At 46.3% G+C, this 25,451-nt stretch overlaps 1 protein-coding gene across 11 annotated transcripts in view; it reads right to left on the bottom strand.

The window, feature by feature from the left end:
- Positions 1–25,451, bottom strand: part of PKHD1 (PKHD1 ciliary IPT domain containing fibrocystin/polyductin) — a 409,604-nt gene that overhangs the window by 6,351 nt on the left and 377,802 nt on the right. For 8 of the 11 annotated variants that reach the window (XM_075923339.2, XM_075923348.2, XM_075923350.2 and 5 more), the window contains 5 exons: positions 21,693–21,831; positions 20,681–20,768; positions 15,222–15,329; positions 11,240–11,398; positions 9,777–9,920 (listed from right to left, as the gene is read on the bottom strand). In XM_075923339.2, the coding sequence (XP_075779454.2) occupies positions 9,777–9,920; positions 11,240–11,398; positions 15,222–15,329; positions 20,681–20,768; positions 21,693–21,831 (638 nt within the window). Of the gene's footprint in view, positions 1–9,776; positions 9,921–11,239; positions 11,399–15,221; positions 15,330–20,680; positions 20,769–21,692; positions 21,832–25,451 lie in introns of those variants that run through there. The other 3 variants (XM_075923341.2, XM_075923343.2, XR_012902469.2) reach the window with 2 other exon arrangements.

Genomic DNA, 25,451 nt, shown 5'->3' with positions numbered 1-25,451 from the left:
TGGACCGCATCCTGGGGCCTCATGCCGTCCCTGCCCCCCGGGACGTGATTGACCCCGGGGCAGAGGGACCGCTCCTGGACACCGAGGAGGAGGAAGAGGGCTCTGAGAGCCAGGAGCCTGCTGCCAGCCTTCCCAGGACCCGGGACCCCCGAGGCACCCCACAGAGCCGCTCGCCTGCATCATCAGAGGCCGGGGAGGCATCCACCTGTGAGTACCCTCGTGTTCCCCTTATGTGTACGGGGGGCTGGGGCGAGAGGGAGCCCCGGGACCGTGCGCCTGGGCCTTGCCCACTACGGAGCAGCAGCTGGGGATCCTGCAGGGGCCCTGGCCTTGCAGAGGGGAGCTGGGTTTCACACACCTGGGCCCCTGGGGTCATTGACCGCTGGTCTTCTTGCACCACAGCTGCAGCACCGGGGCCTGCAGGGCGCACCACACCGCCTGCAGCAGCCGCCCGCGCCCGGGCAAGCAGGACAGCCAGGAACCAGGAGGACTACCAGAGGCGGCATCTCCGGTTCCTGGACCGACAGCTCCGTCTCCAGGACCACTGGGTCCAGGAGGACCTCAGGCTGCGCCAGAGGAGTCTGGAGGCCCTGGAGGAGCAGGGCCGTGCCCTGCGAGGCCACCTCCAGAGCCTGCTAGACCGCTTTCCATTTCCTCCTCCCCCTGCTCCCCCTCTTGCTCCCCCTCTTGCTCCCCCTGCTCCCCCTGCTCCTCCTGCTCCTCCTGCTTCCGCTCCTGCTTCCTCCACACCCCCTGTCCTCTCTGCCCCCCCCTCCACAACCATTCCCCACCGACGCCCCCGGACCCGCAGTGTGGCGAGACGGGAGAGGCACCCAGACTCCCACCCCTGAGCTTTCCTTTCCCTTCCTCCCTTCCCTCCCCTCCCCTTCCAGCTCCCTCGTCCCAGGTTTCCCCCTCCCTTCTCCCACCTTCATTCCTCCCTCCCCCACCCCAGTTCTCTGAAATAAACAGACGTTTTTGTTGGAAAAACAGGTGTCTTTATTTGACAGTAGGTAGGGAGGGGAAAGGGGAAGGGGGGGGTAGGGTGGAAGAAGGCCCCGGTGGGGCATGCAGGGAGAGGTCAGTCCTCCTCCTCCTCCACCTGGAAGCTCTCCCGCAGGGCTTCCCGGATCCGGATGGCCCCCCGCTGGGCTTCCCGGACGGCGGCGGTGCGGGGCTGACCGTAGTGTCCAGCCATGCGGTCAGCCTCAGCCATCCAGGCTGGCAAGAAAGCCTCCCCCTTCCGCTCACACAAATTGTGGAGCACACAACATGCCGCCACCACGGGAGGGATGTTGTGCTCGGCCAGGTCCAGACGGGTGAGGAGGCATCGAAAGCGGGCTTTCAGTCGCCCGAAGGCCCCCTCCACCACGATGCGGGCCCTGCTCAGCCTGTTATTGAAGGCCTGGCGGGAGGGATTGAGGTGTCCCGTGTAGGGCTTCATGAGCCAGGGCTGCAGTGGGTAGGCGGCATCCCCCACCAGGCAGACGGGCATGTCCACGTCCCCGACCCTGATGTGGCGGTCGGGGAAGAAGGTCCCGTCCTGCAGCCGCTGGCACACGGAGGAGTTCCGGTACACCCGGGCGTCGTGTGCTTTGCCGGACCAGCCCACATTTATGTCCGTCAACTGTCCCCGGTGGTCACACACGGCCTGCAGGATGACGGAGAAGTACCCCTTGCGGTTCACGTACCGGGACGCCTGGTGTTCCGGGGCACGGATGGGGATGTGCGTCCCGTCGATGGCCCCCCCGCAGTTGGGGAAGCCGAGGGCGCCGAATCCCCGGATGACGGCATCCGGGTTGGCGAGGCGGACCACCCTGCGGAGCAGCACCCGGTTGATGGCCTTGACCACCTGCGGAGAGAGACACAGCAAAGCGTCAATCAGTGGGGCGCCCGGGTGGCTGGGAGCGTGCGTGCCCTGGCAGTGCCCCGCGCCCCACTCCCGGAAGCAACCCCCCTGGCGGCGTGTAGTACGGCCGGGACAGCCCGACCCCTCCGGTGCGGGGCGCCTTCGCCTCCTCCCGCCCCCCCCTTTGTCCCTGGGGCGGCCCATCCCCTCCTCGCAGCCCCCCTCCCCCCCGGCTCGGTGGCCGACGAGCGCCGTACCTGCATGAGCACTGCTCCGACAGTGGATCTCCCCACGCCGAACTGGTTCCCGACGGATCGGTAGCTGTCCGGCGTGGAGAGCTTCCAGAGGGCGATGGCCACCCGCTTCTGGAGGGGGATGGCGGGCCTCATGCGAGTGTCCCTTCTTTGCAGGGCAGGGGCGAGCCACTCGCAGAGCTCCAGGAAGGTGTCCCTCCTCATCCTAAAGTTCTGGGTCCACTGTCGGTCGTCCCAGCGCTCCAGGACGATGCGGTCCCACCAGTCGCTGCTGGTGTCCAGACGCCAGATGCGGCGGGGCACGCCGGTGCCGGGGCGCCGCCGCGGCTCCTCCACGGCCCCCAGGGCGGCCAGGCGGAGAGGCAGGGGGCTGACGTTCCCCAGGTGGTGCCAGGCAGCCTCGAGCCATTGCTGGCAGGCTTGCAGCAGCAAGTCCAGAACGTGCACCAGAAGGTGCAGGGCGAGCCGTGGCTCCATGTTGCCACCTGCGGCGGCCCCCCCCGAAGGGAAGCACCGACACAGACGGGCACAGAGACCGACGCTTTGCTGTCCCTCGGCGAGGTTGGCAAACAAGCAGGAAAAGCTGAGAACCGGCTGTCCAGGGGGGGTCCCTTTAAGCACGAGCCTCAGATAGCCTCAGACAGCAGCCACACAAAGCAACTGCTGACCTGATGCCCTGCCAGAACCGGTTTCAGCTGCCCTTAAATGCCCCCCTGCGTCCAATCAGTGTGGACGCGCTAGTTCGAACTAGCAAAACGCTAGTTCGAACTAGTTTTTAGTTCTAGATGCGCTAGTTCGAACTAGCTTAGTTCGAATTAACTAATTCGAACTAAGTTAGTTCGAACTAGCGCTGTAGTGTAGACGTACCCTGAGTTAGTCTGTACAGGATAAACTTAAAAAACAACAAATGGTCTGGTAGCTCTTTATAGACTAACAAAACATGTTGATGGTATCACGAGCTTTTGTGGGCACAACCACGAAAGCTCATGATACCATCTACATATTTTGTTAGTCTTTAAAGTGCTACCAGACAAATATACAAATGTAAGATGTGGTACTGAGAACAAACATTAGAAGTCCATACTGACTTGAGGGCCTGGTCTCTTAATACAGTGAAATCCTTATACTGCATTTAATTCAGATCAAGTTCTTTTCAGACTGGTGATGTCCTTATCTTTTTATATGGCAAACAAGATTTAGCAAACGTGATCTCATTCTTTGAGGAGATTGCAAGTTTGGTTCACAAAGGTAACTGCATAAATGGATTATGACTCAGACTTTCTGTAAGATTTAATACTTCCTGGCATTCTGTTTAAGAAATTAACACATATGCTACCAATTAAGGACATGATCCAACTGGTGAATTGATAGCTCTCCAAACAGAATTTCCAACAGGGTATCATCCTCAGGATGAGTGTTTCTATTGGGCTGTGTCTACACTGGCCACTTATTCTGGAAAATCAGCCACTTTTCCAGAATAATTTGCCAGCTGTCTACACTGGCCCCTTGAATTTCCGGAAAAGCATTGACAATCTACTGTAAGAAATCAGCCGCTTTTCTGGAAATACTATGCTGCTCCCATTCGGGCAAAAGCCCTTTTTCCGGAAAACTGTTCCGGAAAAGGGCCAGTGTAGACAGCACAGTAGTGTTTTCCGCAAAAAAGCCCCGATCGTGAAAATGACGATCGGGGCTTTTTTGCAGAAAGGCGCGTCTAGATTGGCCACGGACGCTTTTCCGGAAAAAGTGCTTTTCAGGAAAAGCATCCTGCCTGAAAAGATGAAAAAGTGCTTTTTCCGGAAATACTTATAACGGAAAACTGTTCCGTTTTAAGCATTTCCGGAAAAGGGTGCCAGTGTAGACGTAGCCTTGAGGTTTTGCAGGGATTAGTATTGGACCTGACACTGTTCAACACTATCATCAATAAATGGGAATACATACAAAAATCAGTGCTGATAAAATGTGTGGATGACACACATATTGATAGCATGGTACATAATCTTGATGATAGGGCAGTCACACAGCATGATCTGAATCACTTGGTGGGGTAGAGACGGTTCAGACACAACACATTTTCTCTGAATACAGCCAAATGCAAAGTTATGTGTCTAGGAACCAGCAATGCAGGCTGGAGGGGTGTACCTGTGAAAAGTGGCTCCGAATAGGATTTAGGGATCATAGTGAACATGAGCTTCCAGGCCAATGGTATGGCAGAATGGCGAATGAAATCCTGGGCTGTATAAATAGAGGAGTAGTGACTGGGAGTAGAGAGCTGATTTTACAGCTGTATTTGGCATTGCTGAACTGGATATGGAAATACAGCACACAGTTCTGGGGCTGACCTTAAAAACATGCTGAAAAATTGGAGAGGGTTCAGAAAAGAAAGATAAAAATGATTCAACGGGTGGGGACAAATGCCTTCCAATGAGAGACTTCTGATGGAGAGAGGCTGTTCTCAGTGGTGACGGATGGCAAAACAAGAAGCAATGGTCTCAAGTTACAGTGGGGGAGGTCTAGGATGGATATCAGGAAAAACTATTTCACTAGGAGGGTGGTGAAGCACTGGGATGGGTTTCCTAGGGAGGTGGTGGATTCTCAATCCTTAGAGGTTTTTAAGTTCCGGCTTGACAAAGCCCTGGCTGGGATGGTTTAGTTGGGATTGGTCCTGCGTTGGGCAAGAGGCTGGACTCAATGACTCCTGAGGTCTCTTCCAGCCCTAGGTTTCTATGATTCTATTTTAAAGAATTCAGCCTGTTTAGCTTCTCAAAAAGAAGACAAAGGGGTGACTTTTATTACAGTTTATAGGTAACTTAATGGGGAGAAAATATTAGGCACTAAAGGGCTCTTCAGTCTAGCAGAGAAAGGTTAATAAAGAGTCACAGGCTGGAAGCAGAAGCAAGAAAAATTCAAATGAGAAAGAAGTCCTATTTTTTTTTAGCAGGGAGAGAAGGAAAGTGAGCATTCTCCATTCCTTGACCTCTTCAGGTCAAGACTAGATTTGTTTTGGGAAGTTGTGCTTGCATGTCACACAAGTTATTAAGCACAATACAGAGGTAACTGGGTGAAATGTAATGGTCTGTGTTATACAGAAGGTTAAAAAAGATGATTGACAGGTTCCCTTTGGCTTTAAATGCTATACATCTGTTGGTATACCCATCATCATCATCCATATTGCTGCAGTGCCTAAGACTCCAGTACCACTGTGTTAGGCTCTCTACAAATATATAACAAAGGGATGGTCTCTACTCATAAGATTTTGTAATCTAAGTATTATTCATTGTCACAGTAAAAATAATAAAGATCCCAAACATTCCACTGGATTAGAAAGAGGAGATTTCTTCACAGGGAAAAGCATAAAGCAGAAACTAAACAAAAATGACTGTAGCTTTGATTGTCTCTTTCTCCAAAACCAACATTATTTTAAATAAGGGGAAATCAAACATTAGACATTTCAAGTCGCACGCCTTAAATTCACTTAAGATATTGTTATCCTTGTTTAGATTTGAACATATTGGGGAATCTTTTTGTCTTGCAACTATTCCTAAAAGACTGTAAGTGGCTGGATTTCCTTTTTCTGAGAAAAGTCTCTCCATGAATTATTTACACGATAGCGCCAATCAACGCTATACCTGACAGCCTCCCCAGCTGAAATAAAAGTTCACTATGTAAAGGTGCCAAGGGAAAATGGCAGCCTCCCACTGCGAGTTTATAGACAGAACTAAGTCAGCACACATTATGTGTCAGAGCCGACATCAGACGGAATCAGATCCTTTGATCTCAGACCTCCACAGGAAGCTTAGATCTCAGACAAATTAGATAAAAAATGAATTTATATGTATCCTAAGGCACACAGTTGAATGCTGTATTTTGGAGAAGTATGGCAAATATCAAAACACATAAACTGCAGTATTTCCTCTCTTGCTCACTCTGCTTTTGTGGTGGGTGCTAATTAAAATAAGATGAAACTCAATCTAGCCTCCTTATGCAATCCACAAATTTAGGGGAGGTGTGGGGAGGGAGATACCCAGTTCCAGAATATATGTGCAGTTCAGTCAGGGTTCATGGATGGGCTGAGAAATGGACTCAGCAGTTGACAATGGAGGAGTCAATCCAGTGTGTACAGGTGGAAGCAATATTTTCTGCTGATTGGTGGAGCCCACTGCCAGCTCCATGGCCCTGAGGGTCTCTGCTTTTGCTGTGACCTCTCAGGGAGTTGTGTTTGATCAGCAAATCATTATAAGAAAAGATTAAATAAAAACAAGAACAAAAAATGCTAGAGGAGCAAAACAAGGAAAAGAGGGGGAAAGTTCTGCTCTTTGGCTTGTGATTTTATATACCTGTTCAAATCATGTAGCCATGAAAAGGCCTACAGAAAAGGGACTGCAGTGAAAAGGTCCAGCCCTGGAGAGTATGAAAAAGTGCCCGGGCTAACTCGTAGGTATGCACAAAGCATAGTAGAATTATCAGCCTCACGTTAACTTACTGTAGTAGAATGGCTTGCTGTAAGAGTTCTTACTCAGTCCTAAGCCCCTGCCCAGTGCTCGGGCCTGTACTTCCTAGCCTGGTGGCCCCTTTAAGACAAGGGGCCCGAAGGCAGGCAGGCAAACAGCTTTCACGGCACAGGTGGGAAGGGGGAGACTGCCACCCAATATAGGGTTGGCAGGGGGGACGTGGGCCCTCCCTACTCCACCGTGTCCTGGACCAGGGCCCTAGCAGTGGCTGCCTTGGTGGCCACTGGGGTCATCAGGGAATCCATTCCAAAGCATGCTGACATGCCTTAAAGGGTGATCAGGTCCACCTGACCATCCTCTGCTTCCCCTGGGCCACTTCCAGATTCCCCCTCAGTTTGTACCTGGTTCACAGGCAGTGATTGGTTCACAGAGTCTGTCTGGTCTAAGTTTAGGCATAGGGACAAAAGGGTCTCCTCTTCAACGCCTAGGCCTGGTGGCCCGGGCCAGTCATCTGCCTCGGCCAACTCCTCGGCATCTCCATCCGACAGCTGCCCTCCTACTGAGCTGACCTTTCAGCCCACCCAGACTCAGAGAGGGGTTCTTCCGCCTCAGGGTCAGTGAGAGGCCAACCCTGCTCACTACACTTGCCTACTGGAACCTCCAGATTGCTTCACCATTGGTGCATACTAGCTAGTCATATGTCCTATTATTGTTAATCATTTATGCTGCAATAGCAGCTAGAAAGCTCACCCCGGCTGGAGGCTGTGTGTGCTATGCCCTTTGTGAAACTGACACTGAAATGAATGGACACGATAGACATTTACAAAACTTGAACCACACATCCACTCACCTGTACATTGTCAGCTCAGAGAGAGAATTCATATAGTCCATAGCAGTCCCTGCCCTAGTCTAAGGCCATGCGTACATTACATGGAAGATGGATGCTGCCGCAGGGATTGATTTAGCGGGTCTAGTGAAGACACAATAATTCAAACTGAAAGGACTTATAGTCCTTGGGATAGTGTAGACGGAGCTTGATCCTGCCTTGAGGGCGGGGGGCTGACTCGATGACCTCTCGAGGTCCCTTCCAGTCCTATTATTCTATGATTCTATGACTTCCCTGTCAGCACCAGTAGTTCTGTTCTTCACGAGGAGTAAGGGAAACCGATGGGAGCATGTGCTCCTGTTGACCTCCCACTGTGTGGACGATGCAAAAACATGATTTAAGATACATCAACTGCAGCTACATAATTAAAGTAGTTAGAGTTGTGTATACGAAGTCAACCTTCCCTTTTAGTGTAGCCCTGGCCTAAATGACAAAGGATGACATCATGGCTATTCCTGAGTAAATAACTAGTTTTTTTTTAAGTTTGGCGCCATCGTGTAAATAAGTTTTGAATTAAAAAAATAAAATTAAAAGAAATATTAAAAATCCAAAACATTTTGTCAGTGTTGAAATAAAATGCCCAAGGTCATGTAAATTGTTTTTGTTTTCTATACAAACAATTTGATGAAACCAACACATATTTGTGAAACTTTTCAGTGTCGCCGAATCTTCATTTTTCACCCCAAAAGTTTGTGAAAAAATGTTGCCCTACTCTTATACCCATAAACCAGCTGTGTGCACAATTCATAGCCAATCAGCAGTAACATCCATCATAGAAACATATAATATTTATAAAGTTGTTAAAAAAGCACTAAATTGACTTACAAGTCATCATCTCATATTCAGAAGCAATTTAAGGCATGGTACCCTTCAACTGGGGGATGTAATTCCCAGTTCAGGGAGACATACCCACTCTAGACCTGATCAAACTTGTGTACTAAAAACAAAGTGTAGAGGTGGTGGGAAGGGCTAGCCACCCTGAAAACATATCTATCTGGGGTGCTAGGCACGTACCTGCATGGCTAGCCCTTCCCACTGCTTGCATTGATGCAGCTACTATTTTTAACATGCTAGGTCCATCAGAGCTAGTGCAGCTATGTATCCTAGATCAGGGAATTCTACTTCCAGCCAGAAGTAGAGATGTACCTTTACACATTTAGGCACCTAGGCCCCATTGATTTTAATGAGATTTAGGAACCTAAGAGCTAGATTCATAAAAGGCACTTAGGCACTGCAGTACCATGCTTTCAGGCACCTTGCTACCTAGTAATTTTCAGAACCCAGGTTCCCTATACAATGCACATCTGAGAATGGCATTCACAAAAGCCAGCATGCTGAGTGGGGATCCATTTAAACTAATCAATAGAAAATGTTGAGGAGAGGGGTGTGGCCCAAGCATCCCCCTCCCCCTTACAGAGAGTTGGGAATATAATCTATTTGGGACAGGGACTGTCACAATTCTTATAACCATTTAAGTGCTGAGCACATTGATGGTGATAAAGTGAGAATAAATAATAATCATGTTCAGATCCAGGGGGGTGACATTTTTCAGGCAGGCTTATTTATGGCTTGTAAACAGAGCAAATCTGGTCTGGGTTACTTGAGAGGGAGTCAACATACTATAGTGAAGGGAGTCATCTAAGTATCTTGACAGAATGACCCTCATAATATCATTTTTAAGTTACCATTTTGCCTATAGCCTTACTTCAAAGTGACCACTTGCAATTGATTTCCTGGAAGCTAGTGCCTGTTAGAACTATCTGTTGCTAATATATGCTGATTCTGCTCTTGAAATGTTAATAGCACAGGAAGATATGATCAGGGGAAAAAAACATGCAACAGACTGGATGAGTAAATAAACCATTTTTCCATGGCCCTTTTTTCTGATTATAACCATATTTCGGCAACATTGTTCTTCAAACCTGGAAGAGAAGCTTGAAAACTGAGATCCTGGAGGATTTAAACAAACAAACAAACAAACAAACAAACAAACAAACAAACAAAAAAGGTGTTCTGGGTGACATTGGCTTCATTGAAATGAGTGGCAAAACTGGCATTCGAATTAATGGAATCAGGATTTCATCCATACATTTCATAGCCATGTAAAACTTGAACCATACGTTTAGTTTCATGTAACTGTTTCAGTTCTGAGAGAGAATTCATTTATAGTAATCAGCTCTTACTGGTGAAAGTGATTCATCTCTCTCTCTAGGCCAGATCCTCAACTGGCAAAATAATCATTTCAATCTACACACACGCATCAGCTGTAAGGTGCACGAAGATCCTTTTGGTTAAAAGGTGCTTTAGAAACCTGAGTTATCCTCATTCTGCAGGCTCACCTGCTCCCATCCCAGGAATGTCTCTTTTGTTCCCTTCTGGTGCACGGTGTAGATCCACACAAGTTGAATGCTGCTGTGGAAGGATCTGGGAGGATTTAATATTTCTCTTTGCTCGTAGTACATTAGCCAGTTCAGTCTTTGGTTCTGTATTGAAATAAACAGTTACATCATTCTCAGTCCATCTGGGGCACAGAGCCAGATATTCCTTTAAGAAACAATCTATTGCTGGCGAATTGGCATCTAATCTCATGTGCGTTCCTTCTGCCCAAAAGGGAGAGGCTTATTTTATGATTACACTGCATTGCATTTTACCTCTGGGGAATCACATTTCTTCATTTCAGCAAAACTCTGTCTTCAGATCTTCACAGTGTACATTGGGCATCATTAGAAACTCAGCTCGGTATAGGCAAGAATCCAGGACTATGCAGCGCAATTCAGGAATAAGGCTTTAAACTCTTTTTGCACTTCCCCATTTCTGACCTATTTGTGCACTGGGGTAGTTGTCCTTCCTAGGTCAGCATGCTCTCAAGGCTGCTCTAAATTACACCCATGGACTATGCTGGCAACTGGGGGGGGGGGTGCCATTCCTCTTACTAAGCTCTATGGCAACTGAATTTATTTCTGCTCTTCAGAACTCCTCCTGCAGCTAGTTCTGCTAGTTTTAGAGCCACGAAGTAGAAAGCATCCTTCAGTTATAACCTGGGCTTTTCTATGTGTCACACCACAGTGATTTGCCTCATTTTTTCCTAGTCTAAATATAGGGAAATACAGTGGCCAAGATTGATATAAAAAAATAGGAGCCTAAAATTAGGTTTCTAAATCCTGATTTAGCCACCTAGATAAGTGATCTGGAATTTCAAAGGCACTGAGCTCCCATTACATCAAGTGCCATTGCACCAGTACAAGGACGAGAATAGGGGCTAATCTGATATCTTGCAACATGTGATTAAGATGTAGAGAGCTCTGTTTGGAAGCTCTGTGCTTAAAGTATTGGACTCGGATTCAGGAATCCTGCGTTGAATTCCTGGTTATGTTTCCTGCATGACATCTTGGAGACATGGCTTTCCAAAGTGCATGGCTAATCCCACTGAAAAACAGCATGTACAATTCTGGCACTGTTGAAAACCTGGCTATTAATCTCTCTGTGTGCCTCAGCTCCCCATCTGGAGAGTGGAGATAATAATGCCTCCTTTGTCTGTGATTGTCAACTCTTTGGGGCAAGGACTAGCTGTCTTTTTACCTGTATGCACAGTGCCTAGCACAATGAGATCATAATCTCAGATGGAATCAGATGAGTTCCATTGAGTCAGGCTTAATATGTGCAAGAGATGCAAACAATGTCAATAATTCCAGTCCAGCCCACCTTACCATGGTTACGGAACTCTTTAATAATCTCTCTTTAGACACTAGTGAAATGGGAGCAGTTCTGCAGATGAAGAGCTCTCCTGGCCATTCCCACTTACTGTTACTTTTGCTCTTCTTGGACCAGCAGAACAAAAGAAGACCCAGAACTAGTACAGAAGCCACCGAGCCCAGCACAGCAGCAAGGACCATGCTGGATTTCTCTCCCACGGGGATAGGGAAGATGGTGAATGGCCGGGACTTGACAGTAAAGTCAGCACCTGGGAGAAGAAGGTATGTCAGATGTTACGGCATTTAGGACAGGTTTCATACTAATGCAGGAATGGATACCTGAAATACATTGATGAAAGAGCCTAAATCACAGCCCACTGATGTTAGTGGGAGTTCTTCCATAGACTTTTACCAGCCCCAGATCAGGCACAAACAAAACATGTTACCAAACCTTTCTTGAACTCATAAAGTTGCTATGGGTTCCTGCTCAGCTGTCCGAATGCCAGTCATCAAGAATTTCAAATTGTTCTCTGATATTAGACTTAAAGCCATAATCTCAAAGTCACGTATGTGCTGCTGGGCCGGGACTAACACACTGTTAATCTTCTCTCACAATGTGTATTAAAACTTTATAAACAGGCAGTGAGACTATCATTACTCTTAGTAGCACAAATACTAACTGCCACATAGTGTACACAATGTGTACAACACCCTCTACCCAAAGGCCTGATCTACACTACATGAGAAGGTCAAAGTAAGAGTCGACGTATCTTAAATCCCCCGTCGACACAGTGGGAGGCAGACGGGAGGAAATGCTTCTGTCAGCTTTCTTTACACCTCGTGAGGAGTAGGAGTGCCAGCGATGATGGGAATGCCCTTTAAATTCAATCTAGTGAGTCTAAACTACACCCTCTAAATTGAACCCCGGAAGATCAACCACAGCAGCATCGATCTTCTCTCTAGTATAGACATGCCCAAAGATGCCACAACATTGTATCAGCTGATTACGAATCACTTCACCCACCACGTAAAGGTAGCATATTTTGGAGAGTACAATAACGCTGGACAAGATATGAAACAGAACATGAAGATCACCTTATCCAGTTGAAACCACACAGACAACACTGGGTGGCAGAATGCAATCTCCTGACTGAAATGTAACCAGATCACCTGGACCAATACACTCCTGTTATAACCAGGGCTGGGTTAATGGGGAGGATAGCCGGGCAGCTGCCCAGGGTGCCAAACTATGGGGGGGGGCGCCTGATGACAGCTGCAAAGGGCCCGCGGGGCCCGCGGGGCACCCCTTGGAGCTACAATCAGGCGCCGCCCACCCGATTGAAGCTGTAAAGTGCGCAGTGCGCCGGGGGGCAGGGTCGCGCATGCGCCATGCTCCCGGGGGCGGAGCTGCACATGCGTCGCACGCCCGCTGCCCGGGACACAGGAATGGCTTGAGCCGGTCCTGGTTAAAACCTCATTCTGTCATCAGTCCCAAATCCACAACTCTATTGACTTCAGTGGAGATTTATTTAATCTATGTGTCTGAGTTGTATTTTCAATAAAAATGTGTAAGAGGGTTATTTCCTGATTTATTAAAAAACCCACAGACATTGGCAGGGGGCACTTGAAGGCAGGTGTAGGATCTGAACACACTTTCATTTGAGCTTGACTAGATTTCAGGATCCAGATGAACAGTGTGAGAAGTAAATTACAACTGACCAGAAGTAGCCTACAGACCTTTAAATAGAGGGATTTTTATAACAGTGGATCAGGGTCTCTCAGGGTACATTTGCACTACAATTAAAAACTCATGGCTGCCCTATGCCAGATGACTTGGGCTCACAGGGCTGAGGCTAAAGGGATGTTTAACTGTGATGAAGACATTGGGCCCAAGTTCTACGACCAGGCAACGTGGGAGGGTCCAAAAGTTCGAGCCAGAGCTGGGATGTCTACACCACAATTAAACAGCCCCTTACCCTGAGCTTTGTAAACCCAAATTAGCTAGCAGGGGCCAGCCATGGCTGACTGTAGTGTAGGCATAGCCTCAGATGGGACTCAAATGAATTTAAGGACTAGATCCCACTCTTGTTAAAATTAATGGTAAGATTCTCACTGAGGGTATGTCTACACTACCCCGCTAGTTCGAACTAGGAGGGTAATGTAGGCATACCGCACTTGCAAATGAAGCCCGGGATTTGAATTTCCCGGGCTTCATTTGCATAAACTGGGCACTGCCATTTTTAAATCCCTGCTCGTTTGAACCCCGTGCCACACAGCTACACGCAGCACGAACTAGGTAGTTCGGACTAGGCTTTCTAGTCCGAACGACTGTTACTCCTCATTTCACGAGTGTAGACATACCCTGACTTAAAAGGGCATTGGATCAAGGTCATTTATACCCATGTCACTACAGGGAACAATACCCAGCAAGTCCCTTCAGCGCTGGGTATGTCTGTTCTGCAGTGAGTGAGCTGAGTGGAGCAGGTTGGATATTGGTGCTAGCTTTCCTCTAGTTAATATGGCTAAAAATAACAGTGATGTTGTAGTGGGGCCGACTTTAGCATGCGGGAGGACATCTACAAGCATGAGGGGGGACATCTTTGTGTTGCCTGTACTCAAGTCAAACTGCTACATCTTCACTGATATTTTAGCTGTACTAGCTAGGTTCAAGCTAATGCAGTTATGCCAGCCCATGCCAGATCGCACTTCTGAATGCAGTATAGACCCCAGTGGAAATCATCTGCTCTCTGCAACCAATGCCACTGATCACTTGGGGACTCCACATTCTACACCTGCTGCATCTTCTGGGGTAGTCCCAGCCAGGAAGCCAACAGGCAGGTAACAGGGACATGAATAATTGTGGCAGGGTGTATATGCAAAACTAACAATAGAATTGAATCCCATGTGCCTGTGAAATATCTTTTTTGTTTGCTTGCCGTAAATGTCTAGCATGCAGTACACTCTCCAATACAGTTCCCACTTGGGAATGCCGAAGGAGATTGAAAACACAGAATTATCTGTTACTCAGAGTGCATTTCTTATGCTGCATGTTAACATGTACAATATTCTGGTTTAAATTAGTCAAAATCAGGCACATATGAAAAGACCTCTCAGCACAGCCCTTGTTAGCTAACAGCGTAACAAAGGGGATCTAGGTTTGACTTTCCTTCAGTGGGAAGATCTTCAAACTTCCCTGAAGTAGCTTTTACAGTGAATTTTCAACATACCATGCTTCCAGTTCACAGGCAAGAGCCTGCTGGGAGGTAAGCTCCCCTGATGCAAAAGAGAATGCAGGCAATGGGAGCTGAAGGCGCTTAGGAACTCTATCGGGCTGTACGCGATAGCATAGCAGAAATGGTCATAGTTTAAGGAGACAGAGGGGGTGCCACAATTTAGTCTTGCTCAAAGTGAGGCCATTACACACCTGAGTTGCTTAGACACTAATTTGTGATGTCAGTGAAATATTCGAGTCTGTGAAAGAGCTGGATGAAAGCAATCGAAGGTCCTAGAGACACCGTCACACAGGATCCCCATGGCTCTGCTTCTGAATTGTAGCTCCAACCTCCCCAAACAGTAACTCCTCCCTCAAAACCATCTAGGGTTCACTTGCTTCAGCGGTCAGACTGGGCCATCTGCACTCTCCTCTTCCTGCCACGAACGCAGAGTCCTCTGTTAGCTGGTGTTGACAACCTGCCGCCCCTTTGCACCTCCCAGAAAACTTAACACTACACTAAGAGGCATGGGGGAGTTCAGAGCTCTTGTCTCAGGCTCTCTGCAATTTCAGACAGACAACATTGTCAGGACAAGAGACTTACTTCCAAAAAAATGAAGACTCACATTCTGATACAATCACATGACTGTGGGGTGCTAGACCCAGACTTGTAATGGCTAAGCTTGAATCAAGCTTTCAAGTGGCAGTCTCTTTCCCTCACGGTTGTGCTCCAGTTTGTTAGGAGCAAACTGGAAGTGAGACCAGTGCTTTGCATATGAGTATGCAAAGATCCTTCTGATGTTGTCTCTGACATGCTTTTAATGGCTTTTCATTGACTAAGGTAAAGCAAGAACAATGGGGAGACACAGAATGGTCCTTACCTGGAGGTGAAATAACAGTGAAAATGAGGTACCAGTTTGAGCCTGAACTGGAGATTGCCAGGTTCGTAAAACTCGCCCATCCATCTCGAACCTCTATGGTGGTGTGCCCTGAACAGCAAAACACAAGGGCACTGGAGTTAACAACTTGCTGCTGAATGTCACCAGAAACAAGCTTCAAGCTCTTGAAAACTCTATAGGCCAGATCTTCAGCTTTTACAAATCTTCACAACTTCAGTGGCATCAACAGCACTGCCCCAATAAACACTAATGGAGGGTGTGGCACTTTGTTCTCTGACACGAGTAACAGTCACATATTGTAAAATTCAGAACCAGGACTGAGTTATCCCAGAATTCAGGGATAGAATTGAGTACCTTTGATAGATCCAGAACCTCATTTCCACAGAACTGGGGGCTGCTTCTATTCAGTGATTTAGTTTGATCCAACTCTCGTGTTAACATTTCAGAATCTGAGAACGATGCTAGAGCTCTTAGGGGATTTTAATGGAATATTGATTGTTATCCAAGCCAAAGGACAACCTCCAAGAAGCAGCAGCAGGGTACCGTTTTAACCCCTTTTCCTCTTTAGCCCCTCAGCTGTACCTGACACGTGGGGAAGCTCAATAGGTCTGTTTTGCCCTACCTCTCCTAAGTGGCATAACTGAGTTAAGGAAGGAATTTCTGATGTGGAAAAAAAGCATAAGCTAATTCATTACAGCCAGGCAGCTGCAACAGCCACTGGGACAGAACATTCCTTCGATTTTCTGAAGAACATTTTGGCCAGAAAACTAACTAGCACAGCAGGGAAGGGAGCCCCTCACATAGAGTCCATTAAACAGCCATCAGATGGCGGCGGCTTTTGATTATTCCAAATACTGCCTTCCTCTCAGAAACCTTAGAATGGCTCAAGCCAGGACGTTTGAATGGGATGGTTGCCACATGATCAAACAAAACTAGTGGACCTGTCTCAGCTAGAAACTCATAGGACAAAAATCTCTGTGAAGTGATTTAAGATCAAACCTGAAGCCCTGGTTCTTCTGAGGCCTTGCACCTTTTGTGGTCATTCACACCAATGCAATATGGGTGTCATTCAGATCAAGGAAGGTTTTAAACACAAATTTGCATTCGCCATGATTTTTACCTCGGTGGAGTCATTTAAAAGATAGTTGTAGTCTCATGGGCATTTCTATTTTATTTTCTGAGTCTGTGAGCACCAGCCAAATAATGGGCTTTGTGGAACACTGGCCAAGTCTTCACACAGCCTCATGGAATGAATGTGGTGAAGTTCTCAAAGATTGACAAACATTCTAAATATCACTTCACGTGAGAGTTGGAAATCAGAACGTCCATAGAATGCTGGACTCAAACCAGAGATCACAAAAAAACCCTCCCTTACTTGCTGAAAGACTATGCACAATGGCTGTGTCTAGACTGGCAAGTTTTTCCGTAAAATCATTTGATTTTGCGGAAAAACTTGCCAGCTGTCTAGACTGGCCACTTGAATTTCCGGAAAAGCACTGACGATCTCATGTAAAATCATCAGTGCTTTTCTGGAAATACTATGCTGCTCCCGTTCGGGCAAAAGTCTTTTTCTGAAAGACTTTTGCGCAAAAGGGCCAGTGTAGACAGCATAGTACAGTTTTCCGCAAAAAAGCCCCGATCGCAAAAATGGCGATCGGGGCTTTTTTGCGGAAAGCGCGTCTAGATTGGCCATGGACGCTTTTCTGCAAAAAGTGCTGTTGCGGAAAAGCATCCTGCCAATCTAACATGCTTTTCCAAAAATGCTTTTAACGGAAAACTTTTCCGTTAAAAGCATTTCTGGAAAATCATGCCAGTGTAGACGTAGCCAATAATTATAGCTGTGATGACCATTAGACAACACAACATACTTGGCTTGTCTACTTTTATCCCCATTCCCAGAGTTATAAAGGGATCAGCTCTTTACAAATATCTCTTGGAGCCACCTTCAACAGGAAAGCTTACGCACACCACAGATTCACACTGCTATTAAAGGGGTGCAGGAAGGGTTTTAAAGTATGGGCTAGATAAGGATATCCTTTCTCCCAAATCGTCATTCATACCTCACCTCACAAGTAGCCCAGCAGACTTCAGTGATATTACTAATGTTACAAAGTACTGTTCAGTCTGAGCAAGTGATTCATAGACTGCGCTTCTGCTAGTAGGAGTCTTAATTCCTTGTCAAGTATCAGGCCTTTCAGACGTAAGCATTTCCGGTACATCCCAGGTCCATTATACAGGCAAAACCCAGCACCAGAGTTTGCCCACCTCTCTTAACAGGACTTCATTGAAAAGCCAATGTCCCAACAGAAAAGGGATTATTTATGGGGTACAATCATCGGTGAGAAGATAAAGGTGGCCAGGGTTGCAAAATACTGAGGGCCTGATCCAGCCCAGGCAGGCTGCAGAATGTGGAGCATAGAAAGATAAGATGAAAAGCAATCAGCTGGACTGGGAGTGCTGCAAACTCCATGACAGCCCAGCGGCTGCTGCCTAGTAATCTTGGACAAGTCACTTCCCCTCTTGGTGGCTGTTTGCCCTATGGCCCATTGTCTGTCCTGTCCCCTTAGGCCAGGTCTATACTAGTCTGAGGCCACGTCTACACTACACTTTTTTTGGCAAAAAATATGCTAATGAGCAGGGCTCGCCGAACCACAGCGAGCCCTGCTCGCCAGCCATGCTGTCTGGCGATCTGTGCATGCGGGTTGCAATCTTCCAGGTTGCAATCTACTCGCCACGGGCAAGTAGATTGCATTATTTGTCGAGCCCTGCTAATGAGGGACTCATTTGCATGAGTTGGGATCTCATTTCCATATTTTCTGCTGATCCATTTTTGTGCAAAAACAAGCAGTGTGGATGTTTTCTTTTTCTGCAAAAAACGCTTTTTCCTCAAGATCAGTATAAGGATCTTGCAGAAAAAGGGGTTTTTGCACAAAAAGAAAATGTCCACACTGCTTGTTTTTGCACAAAAACCCTTAGTGCAAAAAGGGATTGGAAAAAATATGCAAATGAGATCGCAACTCATGCAAATGAGTCCCTCATTAGCATATTTTTTGCCGAGAAAGCTCGTAGTGTAGACGTAGCCTGAATGATTTCAATAAGAACTGGTCCTTAACATAATAGTGTGGATTTCCCTCATTACCAGTTTAAGTTCTGGGTCTTCTATTTATCTAGGTCTTTATACAGTCCTCATGACCACACTACCTGCCTTGGCTACTCAGAGTGTTTTAGTCTCTCCCATTTGGCTCACGGTAACACCAGTTTTATAAAGGATTTTTCCAGCTGCATTCAGATATTTTATTATTGCCATTCTGAGTCTACGGCGAAGCCTAGAGTACTGTACTGTACTTCTCAAAGTTTATCTCAGCTTTCGGGCACATATGCTTCAAATCTCAGAATATTATAGATATATATGGGAGTCTTCAGAAAGATCTCTGAGGCAAGCTGGTATTTAACGCAGAAGCAAGCTAATTTGGAGCTAAACTACTTTCCATGAGGCAGTTTGACTGCTGTCAGATGAAGCAGGCTCAATGCGCTAGACAGACCCATTTCGATTAAATGCTGCTTTCATATGCTTCAAAAGACGAGCGCAATAAGGACGTTTGTCAAAGGAAAAACTGCAGCAAACTATTACATGCAGAACATCTGTACAGCACAGTTCATTCTTTGCTGGAGTTTATTGACTATTAATTTGATGCATGTATCTTTTAAAGAATGTAAAGTGCATTTCTTTTCGGTGACTATTCTTTATTTGAGTCTTTTACTCCCATTTGGTTTTAATTTCTCTTTTTTTACTTCACGATTTATTTAGGTTTGCGCTGCAAAATGGAGGGGGGGGGGAGTTGTTCTTTCCAAAGGAATAGCAGATTTTTATAAAGATGATTGAAAAGTGAGATGAAACAGAGACATACGACTCAGGAGATATCCGAATTTCACTTCTAGGTTGTTCGTTTCGATCAAGCTTAGACTGAAACATTAAGCATCTTTAAGTGGCTGTTCTGTGGAAAAGTGTCCATGTGTCAAAACCAACTAATATTGTGGAATGTCCTCTCAGCTGCTGTAAACTGCCATAGCTCCTTTGATTTCCATAGAGATAGGCCAAAGTGAGGAAATGGCCAAGCCTTTGATCATCTGAGCAGGTAGGCCAAGAAATTAATAGATTCATAATTTTTTTAAGGCCCAAATGGATCATTTTTGTACACTGCACAGGCCACAGAATTTTACCCAGTGATCCCAGTCCAATAAGTGGTTCTTGATCTAGACCATGGAAACTGACTGCCCCTTCCATTTTCCTAGAAAAATGGTCCTGAGAAGTCAAAATTAAGGCACTTTTGGGTCTGATTGTGAACCCAAAACCTTCACGTGGCAGGAGCTGACTTTACACCAGGGTCACTGCTTGTTCATTTTTTGAACATGAGCTGGAAAAATGTAGTTTTAGCCAAGGTGAACCGAAAGTTAGAATATTTCATTTTCACCAGACTTGATTTTTTTTTGTAATTTTTCCATTGGCTAAAATTTTGGTGAAAAAAATAATTTCTGACTTGACAGAAATGATTTTCTTTTAATTTTTTAATCCATTATTTGCCCAGCTCTTGTTTGAACCTCATTCAGCTCCATAAGTGAAACTTGCTTGGTCAATTTTATGCTGCCTGTATAAACAGCTTCTCTTCCACAGTTTCATGAACCGCACTCTGATGTCTGGATTCACAGTGCAGGGCAGTACTTAGAAGGACCTACATGTAAGCATGTGACTAGTGAGCCTTAATACCTTGAATGGGAATATCCACTTACAGTTAAACGTGTGCTTAAGTATTGTGCTACATCAGGGCCAGCAAGGGAATGTATAAGTCTCTCACAAAGACATTTTCTCATTGGAATATACTACATTAAAAACCAAAGACACATAGATATGTCTATTCCTATTAAGGCAAATACTCTGCTGCTCTCAGTATAGCTCCATTGACTTTAATAAAACTTTGCCTACAAACTCCAGCCTAGCACTGGGCTGTTTGAATTTATAATTCTCACTCCATTCTACCTTCATCCCCCCCATACTCCAAATCTACATTTTGGGTCTTCTCTGCTGGGTAGTCTTAAAAAACAACAAATGGTCTGGTAGCACTTTAAAGACAAACAAAACACGTAGATGGTATCATGAGCACTTGGGGGCACAGCCCACTTCTCCAGATGTCTGGAGTGTTGAATATCCAGAACCAAAAATCTACTGGGTAGTGTCTCTTCAAGTTGACAGGGCATGGAAGACACACATTCTCACGCCTCTCTTCTAACGCCCATGGGAGCAGCCCATCACAGTTCTTCAAACCCAGCAGTCTATTTTTAGCCCAATGAGAGCCTTTCAAGCTGACTCTTTCTTCAAGACAATGCCTAAAATTCTAGTCATTAAGTCTAAACATTCTATAAGAAAAAAAACTCCATATCCAAACCTTTCAACACAGCCTCTGAAGAGCCCTTGAGACAGGCTGTCATGACCCATGGCTCTGAGGGCAGACCTAATGCCTCAACTCTCCGACCCTAGGAAGAAGAAAAGGGAATAAAAGGTTTGTTCATTTTTTCCCTCGGAGAAAAAGGGAATCCTTTTATTTTCTAGGGCAACTTTCATCTATTAATCCCTAGCAGCAAGAACAGCACATATTTACATACTGTGTGCTCCAAATGGCATCGTAAAAATATTCAATTTACCACAGATGAATCTACACCTAGATTTGCCAATTCTCACTGTTTTATCATGAGTTTTGCATTATTTGGTGCTTCCCAGAAAGCCTTAGTTCCTAAATGAATGTGATTAAAAAAGACTCTCCACTTTAAAATGTACATTTCTTAAGATGTCATGATTTGAAATCCAATTTTTAGATTTTGGGAGGCCCAACTTGTGATTTTTGAATACCTGGGAATGGCAAGGCCATAAACCACGGAGTCCAGCTCTGGATCCAGACACAAGCTTCTCCAAACACTGGTTGCATTTGGAGTCACAGTTCAGGAATGCCACTGGCAATGCCTCATTGGAAAAGTTCATATCTGGATCCATATAATTATTTGCCCACTGTTTTCCCAAGTTAGGATAAAGGGAAAATAGGGAGATGGGGGAATAACAGTAAACCCCAACATACATCAGTTGTGCCAGGGTTAGTGATTTTATCAGGAGTCCCATAATCATTCATGTTTTTCTTTACTGAATAGGAATCAAGAGATTGCAGGAATCAAGAGACTGCATGAGGATCTCAGCTTTCTAACTTTTTAAAGGTCATTTTTAGTCCCTATGGCTGAGAAGAAAAGCTTAAAAAACATCACTTGAGTATATCCCAGATAAAAAGAACCCAACGTTTATTTAAAAAAACTCTCGAGTATTTCTAAGTCAATCTTGTGAGTTTCAAATACTTGGATTGACGGTAGTGCACAGAATTAACAGAACCATACTCCTCAGGAGGAAATCGCTACCTGCTTATCCAAAAAAACAATTTGTGGCTGCACAGGAAGCTCTTTCTCCATCTCTCCATCTGAGGGCTGCACCTGGACAGAGATATTATAGGGCCTCACATACAAGCAACCTCCAGGAGCTGGACTGCTTCCATTTCTTCTTCATGCAAAGCAATGTGGAAAAAAATCACCGTATTATTAAGGATGATATTAAAACACCTGATGCCCACCTTGGATACCCTAGATAGCCCCTCTAACTTGACATTGCTCTCCATTCACAGAGTTTTCAGTCCAGGTGGAAGTCCAGGTGGAAGATTTAGTTGGGATTGGTCCTGCCTAGAGCAGGGGGCTGGACTTGATGACCTTCTGAGGTCTCTTCCAGCTCTATGGTTCTATGATTCTATGAAGTCTCAGTGTTTCAAACAAATTTGAATTAACATTGTCAGTAGGATTTAATAGGATGCTGTATCAAGTTCCTAATAAGTTTCTTTATTATCATGGTAGTACTTTATGGCTATGTCTAGACTACAGGCTTTTGTCGACAGAGGCTTTGTTGACAGATACTGTCAACACAACCTCTGTCGACAAAGATTGTCTAGACTACAGCCAGTTCTGTCAACAAAGCCGCTTTTTCAACAGAGAGTGTAGACACTCTCTGTTGAAAAAGCACAGTGTGGATGCAATAACGCCTTTTGTTGACATAACTCTCTTGACAAAAGGCATTATTCCTCATAGAATGAGGTTTACCACCATCGACAAAACTGCCTCATTCTGTCGACTTACTGTCGACATAATGCGGCGGTAGTGTAGACGCAGGTATAGTTTTGTCAACAAAAGCCCACTTTTGTCGACAAAACCCTATAGTCTAGACACACCCTAAGTCTCCAGGTGAGTCCATTGTGCACATATTCACAGTGAGAAACTGCCCCGGCCCCAAAGAGATTACACAGTAAGCAAAGGATTCCCAATTTATAATCCTTAGTTTACAGATATGGAACTGAGGCACACAAAGATAAGGTGATTGATCTCAGGTTCTTATAGGTAGTGTGTGACAGAAGTAGAAATCAAACCCACAAAGCACTCAATTGTGATTGAATAGGTCTGCTAGGGAACTCACTTCATGTCTTTGTGGTTCTGCTTTCCCTAGCTGTAAAATGGGGCCAATGAGTCTGACCTCCATTATAAAATGTGTTGAGATGTAGGGCTGAAAAGTTCTAGATATTATCTCCTGAGTACCAATCTCTTGCTTTCACCACAGACCCATCGTTCCTGCACATTCAGGAACATGGATTTTACAAAAGTCATCCTGACTGGCAGCATGCCTTTCCCTGAAGATCCCCAAGACCTTCTAAAAACAGAGACTCACCTTCCCCAATGCAAGGGCAATATTTAACGCTGCAAATCTGTTTTGTTCCCTTATCCAGAAACAGGGTGAGTGGAGTAATAGCTTTCATTGGACCAATTTCTGCTCATGAAAGGGTTGGGTTTTCTAGCTTAGACAAAGTTCTTCCATGTAAGCTTGAAAGCTTGCCTCTTTCGCCAACAGAAGTTGGTCCAATATGAACATACGAACAGCCATGCTTAGCCAGTTCAAAGGTCCATCTAGTCCAGTATCCATTGAACATCCGACAGTGGTCAATGCCAGGTCCCCCAGAGGGAATAAACGAAAGAGATAATCATCAAGTGATCCATCCCACTATCATCACGTGATCCATCCCCCTGTCTGTCCCCAGCTTCTGACAAACAGCCATAGATGGATAAATAGCCATTGATGGACATATTCTTTATATATTTATCGAGTTCCCTCATCCACCCTGTACAGGTTGTATCTCCATGGGCCAGCACCCTCAGGACCTGACCAGTCCCGAAGGAGGGAATTTGCCAAATCCCTGCTATGGCCCCTCAGTCCTCTGCCCCTTCCTGTTGCTGGCTCGTTTTACCCCAGCCAGGCTGCCCCGCTCCAACCCTGCTGTCCACTGGGGCGACATATGGCCTCAGCTCCACTGCTGTGGCCCTGACTCTTATGTCAGGCTGCTGTGGCCCAGCCCGGCTGCCCCTGCCAGGTTGCCGCAGCCTTATCCCCATGCCACTGAAAGAACCCACAGCCTGGGTGGCATGCAGCTTGTGCCAGGCTGTAGGGCCCTGGCCAATCTTCCCCTGCCAGATTGTACCAGCCCTGCTGCCCATCGGGCTGCCACAGCCCCAGCCCCACTACCACCAGCCCTACGGGGACCCAGCTGCTGCCGCGCCTGGATAAGAGTCATCCAGGAACGCCTGTGGTCCTCCCAGACCACAGATGTTGCCTAACTAGAGACTCCCAGTTTAGAAAGGTGCAGCCTGTATAATATTCTGGGTTAAACATGGGCTACAACTGAGCTGCTCACTCCTTTCTCCAGTGATTTTGTGCTTCACTCATGTGTATCAGATACGTTCAAGTGCAGAGACACACAAATGCCTCTTTAAAAAGCCATTGGTATTCCACGAGTACTACTGAAATTCAAACATCCTGAGAGAAGGCTTTTGGATTTGAATAAAGAAATGACGCTTTATTTTGAGCCGATATCATTTCATTCCTTTCTCAATGCTTCATGTCATTTAGCCTCCTCTTCTTTTTACATACATCTATACCTCTAATCTACCATTGCAGTGCAGTGAGGCAACTGGGGGATTGATATTGTCTTGCAATAAAAGTAGGAAAGCGATTCATTCAGCTCTCCAGTGTTTGCTTAAAGGTGGTTACAAACAAAAGATTTATTGAGGGCCAATTCACTTTGGTTTAACTCAATTTCTTCAGACTGTTTCTTTGCATTACAAAGCAGAGCTCGCCCCGGCAAACTGCACTGCAGCTTAACACACAGTAGGTCAAGCCACAAAGCTACTACAGTGGCCAGTGTTTTCAGCGGCAGCAGCAAGTGGTGGTTAACACAAAGGTCTCGACCTGGATGCTATTCTTGGCACAGAGCTGCTGTTTCTGTAACACTCACAGGTGGAAACAAACATGCGAGCTGAAGAGCTTAGTGCATGAGTCTCTACCACATGAGCGAATAGCCAGCTGGCTCTCAGCTAAGGCTGTAGAGCAGACTCATTCTCTCTCTCTGAAATGGACTCACTGTGGGTATGTCTACACTACCCCGCTAGTTCGAACTAGCGGGGTAATGTATGCATACCGCACTTGCTAATGAAGCGGGATTTGAATTTCCCGGGCTTCATTAGCATAAGCGGGGAGCCGCCATTTTTAAATCCCCGCTGCTTCGAACCCCGTGTAGCGCGGCTACACGGGGCTCGAACTAGGTAGTTCGGACTAGGGTGCCTATTCCGAACTACCGGTACACCTCGTTTCACGAGGAGTAACGGTAGTTCGGAATAGGACCCTAGTCCGAACTACCTAGTTCGAGCCCCGTGTAGCCGCGCTACACGGGGTTCGAAGCAGCGGGGATTTAAAAATGGCGGCTCCCCGCTTATGCTAATGAAGCCCGGGAAATTCAAATCCCGGGCTTCATTAGCAAGTGCGGTATGCATACATTACCCCGCTAGTTCGAACTAGCGGGGTAGTGTAGACATACCCTGTCACTTGGTGTGTCAGTGAACTACACACAGTGGCTATGCCTAGACTGGCATGATTTTCTGCAAATGCTTTTAACAGAAAAGTTTTCCATTAAAAGCATTTGCGGAAAAGAGAGTCTAGATTGGCATGGACGCTTTTCCGCAAAAGCACTTTTTGCGGAAAAGCATCCGTGCCAATCTAGATGTGCTTTTGCGCAAAAAAGCCCCGATCGCCAT

The sequence above is a fragment of the Pelodiscus sinensis genome, chromosome 3 (genome assembly GCF_052426305.1).
Source record: "Pelodiscus sinensis isolate ZL-2025 chromosome 3, ASM5242630v1, whole genome shotgun sequence".
In the NCBI taxonomy this organism is placed as follows: domain Eukaryota; kingdom Metazoa; phylum Chordata; order Testudines; family Trionychidae; genus Pelodiscus; species Pelodiscus sinensis.
Note: the sequence above shows the minus strand (reverse complement) of the source record. Positions and strands in the feature narration are given on the sequence as shown.